The following is a 14,919-nucleotide window of genomic DNA, read 5'->3' as shown; positions in this document are numbered from 1 at the left end:
GGCATAGCCTGCTGGAATATGGGTTAACGACAGAGTATCGAGACCTTGGGATGGATGACTGGACCAATAGTCTAGGGGTGACAGATAATAGAATTGGATGAATTAGAGTCAAATTGGGTATGGAAAGAGAAATAAAGGGAAGAATTGTTCCACCCTTTTGGGGAAGGAATGGGGTGCTAATGGTGTGTGGGATTGAATGGGGTGTGAAATTCCCAGTGAGTCGGGATCCCAAAGTCATCCCAGCTTCTTCCAGCTTTCCCTGAGTGGGCATTGAAAGATGGAGCAAATCTCCTGTATTTTGTCATGCCAATAATTGAGAAATTCTTAGTGCTTTCACTGTATGATAGCTGATTACCAACTTTTTGAAAGGCATTTCACCTGTTCAGCACTTCACTCACTTCAGCAGACCTTCCCTGCTACCATCCTTCTATGTGGTTTGGGTACAGTTTTTGCAGCTCTACCTTTCACCCCTGTGAAGATCAGGAGCAGAGGCCACCAAACTGCTCTGACAGCAGTATTGGCTACATCTTCCTCAGCCTCAGGTTCCGTAGCAGGACATTCAGTTATGTGTGAGAGGTGGGGGAGGCAGAGGTGCTGTGGTATTGTCACTGGACTAGTAATCCAGAGACCCAAAGCAAGATCTGGGGACCTGGGTTCAAATGATGCCTTGGCAGATGGTGAAATTTGCATTGAATAAAAATATGGCATTAAATGTCTAATGATGACCGTGAAACCATTGTTGATTGCCATAAAAACCCTTCTGGTTCACTAATGCCCTTTAGGGAAGGAAATCTGCCATCCTTACCTGGGTCTGGCCTACAAGTGATCCACAGCAATGTGGTTGAGTCTTTCTGAAAATGGAGGGAAATAAGGCATGGTCAATAAATGCCAGCCCAGCCGATGCCCAGGGCCCGTAAACTGAATAAAAAAAGAGACCCAGAGGACAGTCGTCCTTGGTTTCCTCTCCATTCCTGTGTTTGCTGGTGCGCTTTTCTGACACATACCATGGTCTCTTTGATTAGGAATCCCTCTTTTGACAGAATGAATGCACTCCGGTAAAGGACAAATGTTGGGCCTGCTCTTGAGGGAATTTAGTTCCAAACCTGAAAATGGTCTGCTATTGCAGCAGAGACTAAGGTGGTAAGATCCCTCCTAAAAAGAGGGTAAGAAAGATTGAAGAGAGAACATTTTACAAAAATATTTAACTCTCTGAAAAGGATCTAGTCCAATGTGGTTGAACAGTTTAAAGTGTTTCTTTCTGGGCCAGAGAGGTTCATTGACATAGCATTAAAATTTATCTTGCCATTAAAAGGATACTTTCACTGTTAATTATGAGTCCTAATCTTCAACAATGAGTTTACTGGACAATTATTGTATGAATCCAGCAATTTATTTTGTACGAAGCAAATGATGGAACATCAAAAATCAACCAGCAGATTATGGGAATTTTCTATTCCCAGCGTATCTCCTCTTGCTTTAATCTTGTCAGCCGATGCATTAATGATGGTTTGCATTGTGAATTTGTGTTACAATTCCAGCAAGATTTGGCCCAATATTCACTTTCTAGTGCATATGGTTACACATGGTTAAATTTAGACTTCAGCAGAACACAAAACTTATATGTTTTTTTTTGCTTAGTAGGACCTCATATATTTTCTATCCTATATCTGGTAATTACAGAGGGTCATAAAAATACCACTGTAAATGAATAGCTAATTGACCTCTGGATCTTTTTTTTCCTGTGGAAAATTAATTACGATTTTGATGTGGACTAATCATAGTTTTCTTTTCCTCTCTGATAGGCTATATTAATTGTGGTCACAGTTGCCTTTGTACAGGTTAGTGTCTTTTTGTATTCTATTAAAAACTTGGCCAAGGCTGGAAATGTAAATTGATGCTTTTAACTCGTCTGTTATATGTATTTAAACCTTTCCCGGTAATGCTAAGCTACCAGAGCAAACAATTATTTTGACGTTTCATCTCGCATATCATGACATTTGAACTAATGTTACTGGAGTGTTGAAATCCCTTATCAGAAATAGCTTTATTACTAAAATGGAGACTTCAAAACTCCACCGTCTTCATGCTTCTGAATGAGAAGGATATGGATTCAAACCCTAGTGTTGAAAATTGAACAAATACAGTCTGGGCAATAATGGAGTGCTGCGTTGTCAGATGTACTGTATGCCACATGAGATGTTAAGCCACACCATTGTTCTCTCGGGTGTATAAAAGATTCCATGGCACTATTCAGAAACTGTTCTCCTGGTGTCCTGACCAATAATTACTCCTCAACCAACGCTACCAAAAAAAGATTTTCTAGCTTTTATCTGATTGGGCTTTGCACAAAGCAGATATGACATTGCATTTCTCTACAGCATTCAGAAGTGCCGTGAAGTGCTTTGGGATATCCTCATGCCCTGAAAGGCATTATGTAAGTTACATAGAACATAGAACAGTACAGCACAGTACAGGCCCTTCGGCCCACGATGTTGTGCCGAACCTTTTCCGAAACCAAGATCAAGCTATCCCATTCCCTAGTGTGCTCCATGTGCCTATCCAATAACCACTTGAAAGTTCCTAAAGTGTCTGACTCCACTTTCACAGCAGGCAGTCCATTCCACACCCCAACCACTCTCTGAGTAAAGAACCTACCTTGTACATCCCTCCTATATCTTCCACCACGAATCTTATAGTTATGCCCCCTCGTAACAGCTACATCCACCCGAGGAAATAGTCTCTGAACGTCCACTCTATCTATCCCCCTCATCTTATAAACCTCTATTAAGTCGCCTCTCAACCTCCTCTGCTCTAAAGAGAAAAGCCCTAGCTCCCTCAGCCTTTCCTCGTAAGACCTACCCTCCAAACCGGGCAGCATCCTGGTAAATCTCCTTTGCACTCTTTCCAGTGCTTCCACATCCTTCTTATAGTGAGGTGACCAGAACTGCACACAATATTCCAAGTGTGGTCTCACCAAGGTCCTGTACAGTTGCAGCATAACCCCACGGCTCTTAAACTCAAACCCACTGTTAATAAACGCTAACACACTATAGGCCGCCTTCATGGCTCTATCCACTTGAGTGGCAACCTTCAGAGATCTGTGGATATGAACCCCAAGATCTCTCTGTTCCTCCACATTCCTCAGAACCCTACCTTTGACCCTGTAATCCGCATTCAAATTTGTCCTACCAAAATGAATCACCTCGCACTTATCAGGGTTAAACTCTATCTGCCATTTTTCGGCCCAGCTCTGCATCCTATCAATGTCAAAGTCTGGATGACTCTTCGTCAGAGTGCAATGGTCTGCTCTGACGAAGGGTCATCCAGATTCAAAACGTTGGCTCTATTCTCTCTCCACAGATGCTGTCAGACCTGCTGAGATTTTTCAGCATTTTCTGTTTTTGTTTCAAAAGTTTAAATATTGGCGTGGTCGATGTAGATGTAATCTGGCATTTTATTGTGCCACATTGGGTACTCTGCAGTTCGACTGAGCACTCATTTCATTGGTCCCAATGGATTATTTTACCTGTGACACCTAGGGAGTGTAAGATGTAATTCGGCATTGAGTATCCTCCAGTGATTGACTATGAGAACAGATGCTCAAGAACTTTTTTGATCATAATTTTATGATCTGATCAAAATGAGATTTTGTCAAGTGATCTTTATTTTTTTACTTTCCTAATGTTAACTTTCCCTCTGTATGGAACACTAACCAGGTGACGAGTAAGGTTTCTGGCACTGTTCTCCTGCATGTGGTTATATTTTAATGTAAATCTTTTATCACCCTTTGCACTGTTGTACTAGTACAATGTTCAGTAACAGAGGGATAATTTATTAATAATTCTGGGCAGCAATGTGCTCCGGACTTATACCAAGTACTAATTAGTTTGAGATAAGCTGATTTCCTGTAATGTAGGCCCTACAACGCATGCGAAAGATATATGAATGGGCATTTACTTCTTCCCATTCTTTCCAACTTCAAAACCAGGCCGCAGAGGTTAAAGGTTTGTATGATAATGCACTATGCATCTCTCCTACTCCCCCAGTCCCTTGCCAGAGTGACAATTGGGCTTGGATCACTTCAGTCAGCTGCCTCCAATCATGAAAGCCTCAGTTAGATCATTTCAAAACTCTGCACCTTCCCAACGAGCAAAAAAAACTCAGCTTCTTTAATCTGCCTTCATTGATAATCAATGCCATAAATTGTCTTCCCTTTTCCTATACCTATGCTGGAAGTTATTTCCTCCAAGGTCATCCAGAAAATTGGATTCATAGAATCCCTACAGTTCAGAAGGAGGCCATTTGGCCCATCAACTCTGCACCGACCCTCCGAAAGAGCATCTCTCTTTGGTTCAGAAGTTTTCCCCTAAGCAGATGTTAAATTTGGGAGTGCAACTTGCAAGGATTCCTGTTGACTTTTTTGAAAATAATGGGAATTCAATTGGCTGTTCCCGGTATTTTGAGCTAGGGTGTACACTAGTTGTCATGGGGCTCTCATTGGTCCTGAAAACAGTTTATGAATTAAGGGTCTTGCATGAAAAGCTTATCGGCTTAACATTAAAGAAAGACATTGATGAAGCAAGATAATTTTCCTTAGAAATACTGATTATTAAACATTCCAAGTAACTCTAACTAAAGTTGCACTTTTCACACCGAAGGCTCAAAAAATGATTTTAAATGTTTGCCATGTGTTTTATTTTTTTCCAAGTAGCAACAACCCAAAATTACTTCAGTCTCAAAGGAGACTTATCACCAAAGTCCTCGTGGTTTTGGCCTGTACTCTATAAATTAACAAATAAAAGACATACAAATTTCTGTGCTTTTCCTGTCTGCCTGTCCAGTACATTGCAGTCATTAATATCAGACTGGACTGATAACAGCTCAGAAATAGGAAATTAGGTTGCTAATTTTAGTTCAGAGGCCGTACTGTTTTAGGATCCTAATAACTAAATGAATATTCAGTTTAGCAGAAACCACTTGCTATATTTTGATGGGTATTCAACCATAGTAATATGTAGTGCTGGGGAAAGTCTGTATGTACCGAGCTAAAGAATTTCTCAATAATTGAACATGCTTTTTTGGACCCTGTAGTGATGACAATGTAATATAAACCCTTCAGTGTGAAAATGATTATTCAGTAACAACAGAGTATACGAGTGGCCTACATTCATGCTGATAGTCTATGCAAAAGCAGCCAGAATGGGGGTCAGCAGAGAGGTCCCACAGAATGTCATAGCAAATCTGTAAATCTCTGTGATTGCAAAAAAGCAATTAAGTTGAAAGGTTTGGATAGCTGTTGTAAGCTCTCAAGCTTTCCTCTGAGTATAATGATTCATGCACTCACTTTATTCAGTTGCTGAGGTCCATGAACGCAATGAAACTAGATCAAGTAATAGAACAATTTTAGTTTTGTATGGGAGTGGGACTCTTTGATCCCACAACCTTCTAACTCAGAGGTGAGAGCACTATAAAGTCAGACGTGCCACCCTTAAAAATAGGGTCTAAAATGTAAAGGCCTCTGCACCAAAGAGATTCTGTTTACAAACACCATGTCCAAAACGTGGATCAAAAAGTAAGAAGTTAGAAGCAAAAACGGAAGTTTTTTTTAAACAAAGAGCAAAATGTTTATTACTGAGTTGCTAGGGATGGGATGCCTTTTGAAATGACAGTGTGAAGAGGTCAAGGAGCTGTTTGATGGAGTTAGAATCATGCTGTATTATATGAATATAAAACTATAACCTTGTGTGTGCCCTCATACACAGTTTTACTATAATGTATGTTTCATGTGTGATAGCATTACTTTATTTTTGCTCATTTCCTACAGGAATATCGGTCTGAAAAATCTCTTGAAGAATTGAGCAAATTGGTTCCCCCAGAATGCCACTGGTATGATTATTTTTAATCAAAATCCTATTTTGTCCTCTTCCGGGAGAATGTAAATAGGTCCCTTTTGTGGTTAACGTGCAGCAGCATTTATGAGCTGAGCACTGTAGTTAACATTGGAAACTATTTATTTGGCATTGGTTCCAGTTTTGTTCTTGTGACATGAACTATGCCATGAGAATCGGACTGCTGTTTCATGTAATCAGTAAAAGCCAAGAAGGCAAACAACCTATGCATTTTTTGATTCGCATACAGTTATAGATTCATTGCAGCACAGAAAGAGGTCATTTGGCCCGTTGAGCCCGTGCCAGTTCTTTGCAGTGCAATCCAGTCAGTCCAATACTCCTGTTCTGTCCTCGTAGTCCTGCAAACTCATTTCTCTCATGTCCATCCAATTTCTTTTTGAAATCATTGGTTGCCTCTATTTCCAGCACCATCAAAGGTGTGTTGCAAATCAGTACCAGTCGCTGTGAAAAAGAGTTCTTAATCATATCCTTCCTCTTGCATCTATTGCCCAAAGCTGTAAATCTGTGATCTCGAGACCTTGTACTTTCAGTTAATGGGATCAACCTTTCTTTGTCTACCTAAACTTGTACTGGTTAAATAATTTCTCAATTACTGATAATCTATAATGATAATAGCCACACCTCCATCAAATCTCCTTTCCTCTAGGGAGAACAACCTTGGCTTTTCCAACCGAACCTTGTTCCTAAAATTCCTCATCCTTAGAACCATTCTTGGGAATCTTGCACCCTCTTAAGGACCCTCACATTCTTCCTACAGTGTGGTGACCGGAACTGGACACAATATTCGGCACGGTAGCACAGTGGTTAGCACTGCTGCTTCACAGCTCCAGGGACCTGGGTTCGATTCCCGGCTTGGGTCACTGTCTGTGTGGAGTTTGCACATTCTCCTCGTGTCTGCGTGGGTTTCCTCCGGGTGCTCCGGTTTCCTCCCACAGTCCAAAGATGTGCGGGTTAGGTTGATTGGCCATGCTAAAATTGCCCCTTAGTGTCCTGGGATGCGTAGATTAGAGGGATTAGTGGGTAAAATATGTAGGGATATGAGGGTAGGGCCTGGGTGGGATTGTGGTCGGTGCAGACTGGATGGGCCGAATGGCCTCTTTCTGTACTGTAGGGTTTCTATGATTTCTATGAATATCCTAGTTTGGTAGAGCCTGCCAAAGGTTCAGCATAGCTTCCCTGCTTTGGTACTCAGTGTCTCTATGAATCCCAAGATCCCATATGCTTTGTTAATTATTCTTTCAATCTGTCCTGTCACCTTCAAAATCGATGAATATCAACCTGCAATTCCCTCTGTCTCTGCACACCCTTTAGAACTGTGGCATTAAGCCTCTACTGCCTCTCCCTACCCCTTCTTCCAAAATGCATCACCCTCCCACTTCTCTGTATTAAATTCCATCTCCCACTTTATCTATTCTGCCAAGCTACATGTCTCGTGTTAGCTAAACGTGATCATCCTCACTGCTTGCCCCCACCTTCATGATTGGTATCATCAGCAAAGTTTCAAATTTAAAGCTGCATTCCAATATCCAAGTCATAAGAACATAAGAACTAGGAGCAGGAGTAGGCCATCGAGTAAGATCCTGGCTGATCTTTTTGTGAACTCGGCTCCACTTACCCGCCCGCTCACCATAACCCTTTAATTCCTTTACTGTTCAAAAATTTATCTAACCTTGCCTTAAAAACATTCAATGAGGTAGCCTCAACTGCTTCACTGGGCAGGGAATTCCACAGATTCACAACCCTTTGTGTGAAGAAGTTCCTCTTCAACTCAGTCCTAAATCTGCTTCCCCTTATTTTGAGGCTATGCCCCCTAGTTCTAGTTTCACCCTCGTGGAAACAACTTCCCTGCTTCTATTTTATCTATTCCCTTCATAATCTTATATGTTTCTATAAGATCTCCCCTCATTCTTCTGAATTCCAATGAGTATAGCCCCAGTCTACTCAGTCCCTCCTCATAACCCAACCCTCTCAACTCTGGAATCAACCTAGTGAATCTCCTCTGCACCCCCTCCAGTGCCAGTATATCCTTTCTCAAGTAAGGAGACCAAAACTGTACACAGTACTCCAGGTGTGGCCTCACCAGCACCTAATACAGCTGTAACATAATCTCGCTGTTTTCAAACTCCATCCCTCTAGCAATGAAGAACAAAATTCCATTTGCCTTCTTAATTACCTGCTGCACCTGCAAACCAACTCCTTGAGATTCCTGCACAAGGACACCCTGGTCCCTCTGCACAGCAGCATGCTGCAATTTTTTTACTATTTAAATAATAGCCCATTTTTCTGTTCTTCCTACCAAAATGGATGACCTCACATTTACCAGCATTGTACTCCATCTGCCAGACCCTCGCCCACTCACTTAGATTATCTATATGCCTTTGCAGACTTTCAGCATCCTCTGCACACCTTGTTCTTCCACCCATCTTGGTGTCATCTGCGAATTTTGACACACTACACTTGGTCCCCAACTCCAAATCATCTGTTATAGAATCCCCACAGTGCAGAACGAAGCCATTCGGCCCATCAAGTCTGCACCGACCACAATCCCACCCGAGCCCCATCCCCATAACCCCACCTATTTACCCTCGCTAATCCCCCGACACTAAGAGGCAATTTAGCATGGCCAATCCACCTAACCCGCACATCTTTGGAGTTGGGAGAAAACCGGAGCACCCGGAGGAAATCCACGCAGACACAGGGAGAACGTGCAAACTCCACACAGACAGTGACCCGAGGCTGGAATTGAACCCGGGTCCCTGGCGCTGAGAGTCATTTATGTATATATTAAATAATCAGTTGTCCTAGCACTGACACTTGGGGAATACTGTCTAGTATCCTCCAGTCTGAAAAACAACCATTTGCCACAATTTGCTGCTTTCTCTCAAGTCAATTTTTTTTATCCAATGCTAAATTAACTATTCATTCCAGAAAACTGTATTCCTCACCTCCCTTTCTCCTCATATGCATTATTTTGCTCTTGTAGAAAAAACTTCAACCTACTTTTGCTGGTTAGCCTGATGTATATTTCAGTAACGTTGTTAGTACATTAAAACAAAATACATTTGGGAAATGGCTACCACAAGAGGTTCAATAATATCCTTTTCCCCTTTAGGACATGGCACCAACTAATCATAGAATCCCTACAGTGCAGAAGGAGTTAATTCGGTCCATCAAGTCTGCATCGACTTTCCTGACAGAGTATCTTACCCAGGCCCCCTCCCTGCTCTATTCCCATAACCCCACACATTTACCATGGCTAATCCATCTAATCTATAGATCTTGGGCACTAAGGGCCAATTTTACCATGGCCAATCCATCTAACCTACACATCTTTGGACTAATGAGATGAACATTTTTTCTATAGCTGACTGTAAGCATCCTTCATCTCGATCCAACATCTTTTACCCCTAATGTGGCTTGATTATAGTGCAAGACCACAAGAATGGATGGTATGGGAAATTTACAGTAGTTACAATTCTGGAATAGCATAAGAGTGAACTTTACTGTAAATACTAATCATGCTATATTTGATGTGGGAATATTTGATGCTAATGCAGACTTCCTGAAAAAGATAATTTTTCATCCTAGCACTGATGTTTTTCTACTTAAAGAGAACAAAAATTTACATGCAGAAAGAACTGTGATAAAGTTGATCCTAACAGTATTGCATTTTATTTTGGCATGTACTTTCTTTCCACTCTAGTATACGGGAAGGAAGAATGGAGCACTTGCTCGCTCGAGAGCTGGTTCCGGGAGATACAGTGTGTTTGAGTGTTGGTGATAAAGTCCCTGCTGATCTACGTTTGTTTGAGGTATTGTATTGGTCTACTGCAGTAAAGTTTTTGTTGCTAATGTTTCATGTATAGTGCGTTTCTCAATTTTTTCCTTGTTATCTATGTAGCAAATTCAAAATTGCATAAATATTGTTTGGAATTATTTTTAATATGTCACATTATATTAGATTATTGACCTCTCAATTCTCTGATCAAATCTCTCTTGCTTTTATGGGTCCTCGATGATATTAGCATCAGTCCATTTCCTCATCAGATCCTAACAGGAATCACCTGCAGTTTTTACTTGTATTTATTAACTTTATTATGTTAGGCCAACCCGATAGTTATTTTTAAAGGAAATTGTCAAGCTGATTCATTGAAAAATGGGTGCTTTTGAGGTTAAAACTCCAACACAAGACTAAAGTAAAACAGGAGGCTCTTGGATGTTAGAAAAATTGGTGTTATTGCTACTGAATAATGAAATATCAAATTCATGTCCCAGTTTTATAGTCTTGGTCAGGCCTCTTTTGGAACACTGCTCAGTTTGGCCACGGGACCAAAGGAAGGGTATATTGACCTTGGAGTGGGTGCAGCACAGATTCAATTATGAGAGCAGGTTGCAAAAGTCCCTTGAAAAAGGAAGAATTGAGGGTTAAACTGATCAAGATTAAAATGTTAAAAGGGTTTTATAAGTAAAGAGAAATGATTTCCTCCCGGATGGAGGTGGAGAATCAAGAACAGACAGACATCATCTAAAATTAGAGCCAGGCCATTTCGGAAGGAAATTACAAAATACTTTTTTCCACAGAATGACAACAGAAATCTGGGATTTTCCTCCCCTTAAAGCTGTAGAATCTTTCAAGACTGAGATGCATAGATTATTTGTTCAGTAAGAGTATCAAGGGATATGGAGGTAAGGTAGGTAAATGGTGCTCAGCTGCCAATCAGCTACAATTTAATTGTCATCCCTATCTTTGAAGAACATAGGTTCATATATTTGGCAAAAACATAATTTTGATTGTACAAAAATTGGTTTGTGAAGTGGTTCAGATTCAAATGCAAGTCGATGTTACTTGATGATTGATTTTTAATTATAGTGAACCAATCTTCTAGAACAAAGGCATCTTTGTTCTCGAAGATTGGGCCTCTCTCAAAATTAAACCTTAGTAGTGGCGTGAGAACAGAAAAGACCGAGAACTTGTACTGATGTGTTAATAGTTACCTGAAGCATCCTTTGGCTTAATATTTGATCAAGTAACCCCAGTTGAAAATCTACACAGAACAGAATGCATTGTAAGTGACAGCACTATTTGGGAAGAGAGTTTTATAAGCAGAAGTAGTGAATAGAACTTTGCTGCTTGTAGGTGTTTCTGGTTTCATGCAGAAATTCGAAATATTGCCCGGCAACTGATAGATTTCCCTTTGAGCCTGAAGGTTTTATTTAATCATTGATTTTAATGTCATCATATAGCGTGTACTCCCTGTTGGCTATAGTGTCATGGATGAACTTAGGCATGAAGTAGGCTCACTTCATCCCATCAAATGACAGAATCATACTATATCTGTATCATTATAATCTTGTGTCGGCTCATTTGCTTTGTAGTTAAATTGGCAACTAAATAAGGTGTTACAGTTGAGGTGATGCAGCAGCTGCTTATTGCTACAAGCTTTGACCTAATTATCAGTTGTTATTGGGTCTGAGTCTGACTTTGATCCTTGCTTATGGATAGACACAATCTTTTCTGCTTTTTGCTTAGATGAGAAAACCAGTTGACAGGCACAGTTGAAACGAGTGAGGAAAGGGATCAACTGGTAAGTCAGCTAAAATGTTTAGAAGCCAAGCTCCTACACCTGGATTAGTGTGTTTCTCAGGATCAAGGTTAAAGGAGAGTTTATATATTTTTTTCTGATCTTGGCTTAGGTTTTGCGACTGGACTTTGGACTTCAGCTGAGTTTTCTGTAGAGGAGGTTATTGTCAGAATAAAACCCGAGCCTTGGTGATGAAAGGGATTGCACGCTGCACAATTTGGGTCCCTTTCCACATCTTTACATAATGTGATGTACGACAAGATTGGACTTTACTGTCCTCTTTGTTTTAATCAGCTGTTGGTCTTGGTTGCCAACAGCTCTTGGCCAATTCTTTAATACAGTAAGGGTTGTGCACCTGTATTATTGTATAGATGCAATGCCATAAAAGAAACAAATTTATTTGCAATTTGAATTTTAACTGTTACCATCCATATGACATTATTATATGTTGTTGGTTCAGAACTAACCATTAACTTCCCTATTTATGTGCAATAAGACTATTAATAAGAACCTCCACGTTAGATATTCAACCAAGAAATTGATTAATAATACCTGTGCAGTCCACTTTGTCAAACCAGATAAGTAGCAAATGCTGATAGACTTTGGAGCCAGCTCAGGGCATTGAGTAATGATATTTGTGCAGTGAACTCTGCTAACTTGATGTTTAATGAACTTTTATTCTTTACTTGGTGTAAGTTCATTATTTAATGCCATTTTTTAAAGGGAGGCTGTTGGTGTTGCACCAAGGAATAGGGGAATGTGGGTTGAAGTTCCGGCTCGGCTGACTGAACAGACTGCACTGCATTGTATGTGACAATATTTGTTGGAGTGAGAAATTAGGCTCATAAATAATTTATCATGGCTGCTCTCAGCATGTGCAGTGAACGTTTGCCAGAGGCATGCGATGCAGGAAGATCATGAAGTCAGCCAGCCACCTATTCAAAGGGATCATCAACTACGTACGTGTTAGTTGCTGGTTGATTTTTCTTTGCCTGGCTGTTGCTACAATTTTGCATGTGTTTAGGGCTTCCTATAGTTATTTAAAGTAGCAGCGGTCTACAGGGAGTGGTGAAAGATTTTGTCCTGATTTAAAGGCTTCTGAACAAATCAGTTGCTCCCAGACTCGGGTGCAGGCATTTTGCTTGGAATGCAGCAGAAATTGGAGAAGGAGCAGAGATCACATGAAGCAGGGCAAGCTGCTGGAAGAGGGAGAGGGTAAAGGAGAAGAAATCAGAGGCAATATCTGCACAGGATGTTTGAGAGCAATGATCCTATCTGAACTTCAGCAAGGCTTGATGTGTGTGCCATCTGCGATGGACATACTCCCTGAAATCTGCTACCGGTTACAGCTTGTAACCTTAAAGCAGGGCAAGGACTGCTTTGCGAACGGCTGAGAGTGTGACTGTGGCAGTGAACTTTTATGAATCTGTCTCCTTCCAGGCCGGAGCTGAAGACACATGAAGTATCTTATACTTTGCTGTCCCTTGTCGAGTAAGGGAGGTCCCAGAAGCTCTTTATTTAATAAGAGAAGCCCGCATTTATTTCTCTTTTGGCTGAGGTGAAATGAGCATGTGGCTTGCCGAATTCCCGAAGGTGAGGGGTGCCACATGACACCTCTGCCCCTTAGTAGAACTGAATGAAATTCCAATTCATCAATATCCAGCTAGAATGTGACCACATGCAGCGAATTATCAATGAACAGTATCCTGGTTGGGTCACGATGACTTCACTGTACCGCCCGCATTTGATCTACAATGGCAGAGTGAAGATGACTGAGTGATGAGGGCTTTCTGCTGATGACCATGGCTGATGACTCTGGTGCATCACCCGTGCTCACATGTGCAGCATACATAATATGAAGGCCATGCTGGCACGAAAAATGTGATATTGCTGAAACAACACTTCCACTGCCCAGACCCCTGTGAAAGTGCCTAGGAGAGCGTGTGTGAAGATTTGAGCTGATAATATCCCGCAAACTTGCTATTATGAGCAGACACCTCTCTCCACCAATTTAGAGAAAGCAATTCAGGGGCAGGGAAAACAGGGTGAGGAGGAGAATAAGAAAAAGGGAGGAAAGGCCCTTTCTGCCTGGGCTGTATGTGAAGAACTCCCTGTGATACCATTTGCTGTAATCCCAGTTCCCCATTCACCAACAGTCCCACACCTTACCTGACCTCTGACTTGGCCACAATGCAATAATAAAAGCCACAACAAAGTAAACATTCCAAACCTAGCTTCTAATTGCATACAAAGGACAACTTGAGTGTCCCCTTAGTGCCTGTCAAATGTGTCTTTGCTTCTCCTAGTGTTCCTATGCAGTGGTTACATTACAACTGGTGGGAAGCTACTGACTTTCAGTGGAGGAAACTGTAGATTACAGTTGAGGTTAAACTCGAGTGGCTCTGGACCTAGAAGGACTTGGCTTTGGACCGGTTTAGTGTCCGAGTATCTTTTCAAATGAGCAAGCAAAGTTCAGAAAATGAGTCTTTCCCGAGTTGTTCTTGTACTATTTATAACATTTCTTTAAAAGCAGGATTGGTGGTGACCGAGGAAACAAAATGCTTCTCCCACTTTAATGGTTGTGGGAGACACTTTGAATGGGAAACTTGTAAACGGAGGAAACGATGCGAAGAGAGAGAGGCTGTTTACCCTTACTAGGTCTTAAAGAAAAATGATGTAATTCAAATTTACATTTTTCCAGCTAAATCTTAATATTTAAGTTAAACACCATATCTGGCTGCAGTTTTAGAATCATAGAAAGTTTACAGCAAAGTGGTCACTTGGTCCATCATATCTGCACTGTCTGAAAAACGAGTCACTCGGTCTAACCGCACTTTCCAGTATTTGATCCATTGCCCTGCATATTACGACACTTCAGGTGCACATCCAATTACCTTTTAAATGAGTTTGGGATTTCTGCCTCCATGACTCTTTTAGGAAGTGAATTCCAACTCCCTATGACCCTCTGAGTGGAAAACAAAATCCTCATCTCCCCTCTAATCCTTCTCGCAATCACTTTAAATCTATGCCCCTTAGTGTCTGACCTCTCTGCTAAAGTAAATAGGTCCTTCCCACCTACTCTATTCAGGCCCCTCACAATTTTGTACATTTTAAATCTCTGCTGTTCCAAGAAGAACAGCACCATCCTTTCCAATCTTTTCTCATAGCTGCACTTTGTGTCCTGGCAACATCCTCATACATTTCCTCAGTACCCCCTCTAATGTAATTACAACCTTTCTGTAATGAAGTGACCAGAACTGCACGCAGTACTCAGGTTGTGGTCGAACTAATGTTTTATATGAGGCTTGTCTTACCTTTTCGCTTGGGGGCCGTATCCATTTTTTTCCTCCGTCAAGGGGCTGATGAGCAAATTTCAGAAAGATGAGTCATGAGTTTTATAAAAAGAATATGATGTTTAACAAAAATAA

The 14,919-nt window shown here is 41.1% G+C and overlaps 1 protein-coding gene across 1 annotated transcript in view; it reads left to right on the top strand.

Annotated features, from left to right (window-relative positions):
- Positions 1–14,919, top strand: part of atp2c1 (ATPase secretory pathway Ca2+ transporting 1) — an 85,664-nt gene that overhangs the window by 23,472 nt on the left and 47,273 nt on the right. Inside the window, exons 5-7 of the mRNA XM_078199766.1 lie at positions 1,803–1,838; positions 5,825–5,886; positions 9,613–9,721. Of these exons, the coding sequence (XP_078055892.1) occupies positions 1,803–1,838; positions 5,825–5,886; positions 9,613–9,721 (207 nt within the window). The remainder of the gene's footprint in view (positions 1–1,802; positions 1,839–5,824; positions 5,887–9,612; positions 9,722–14,919) is intronic.

This window comes from Mustelus asterias, chromosome 2 (assembly GCF_964213995.1).
Source record: "Mustelus asterias chromosome 2, sMusAst1.hap1.1, whole genome shotgun sequence".
In the NCBI taxonomy this organism is placed as follows: domain Eukaryota; kingdom Metazoa; phylum Chordata; class Chondrichthyes; order Carcharhiniformes; family Triakidae; genus Mustelus; species Mustelus asterias.
This window is presented reverse-complemented; position numbering and strand designations above follow the sequence as displayed.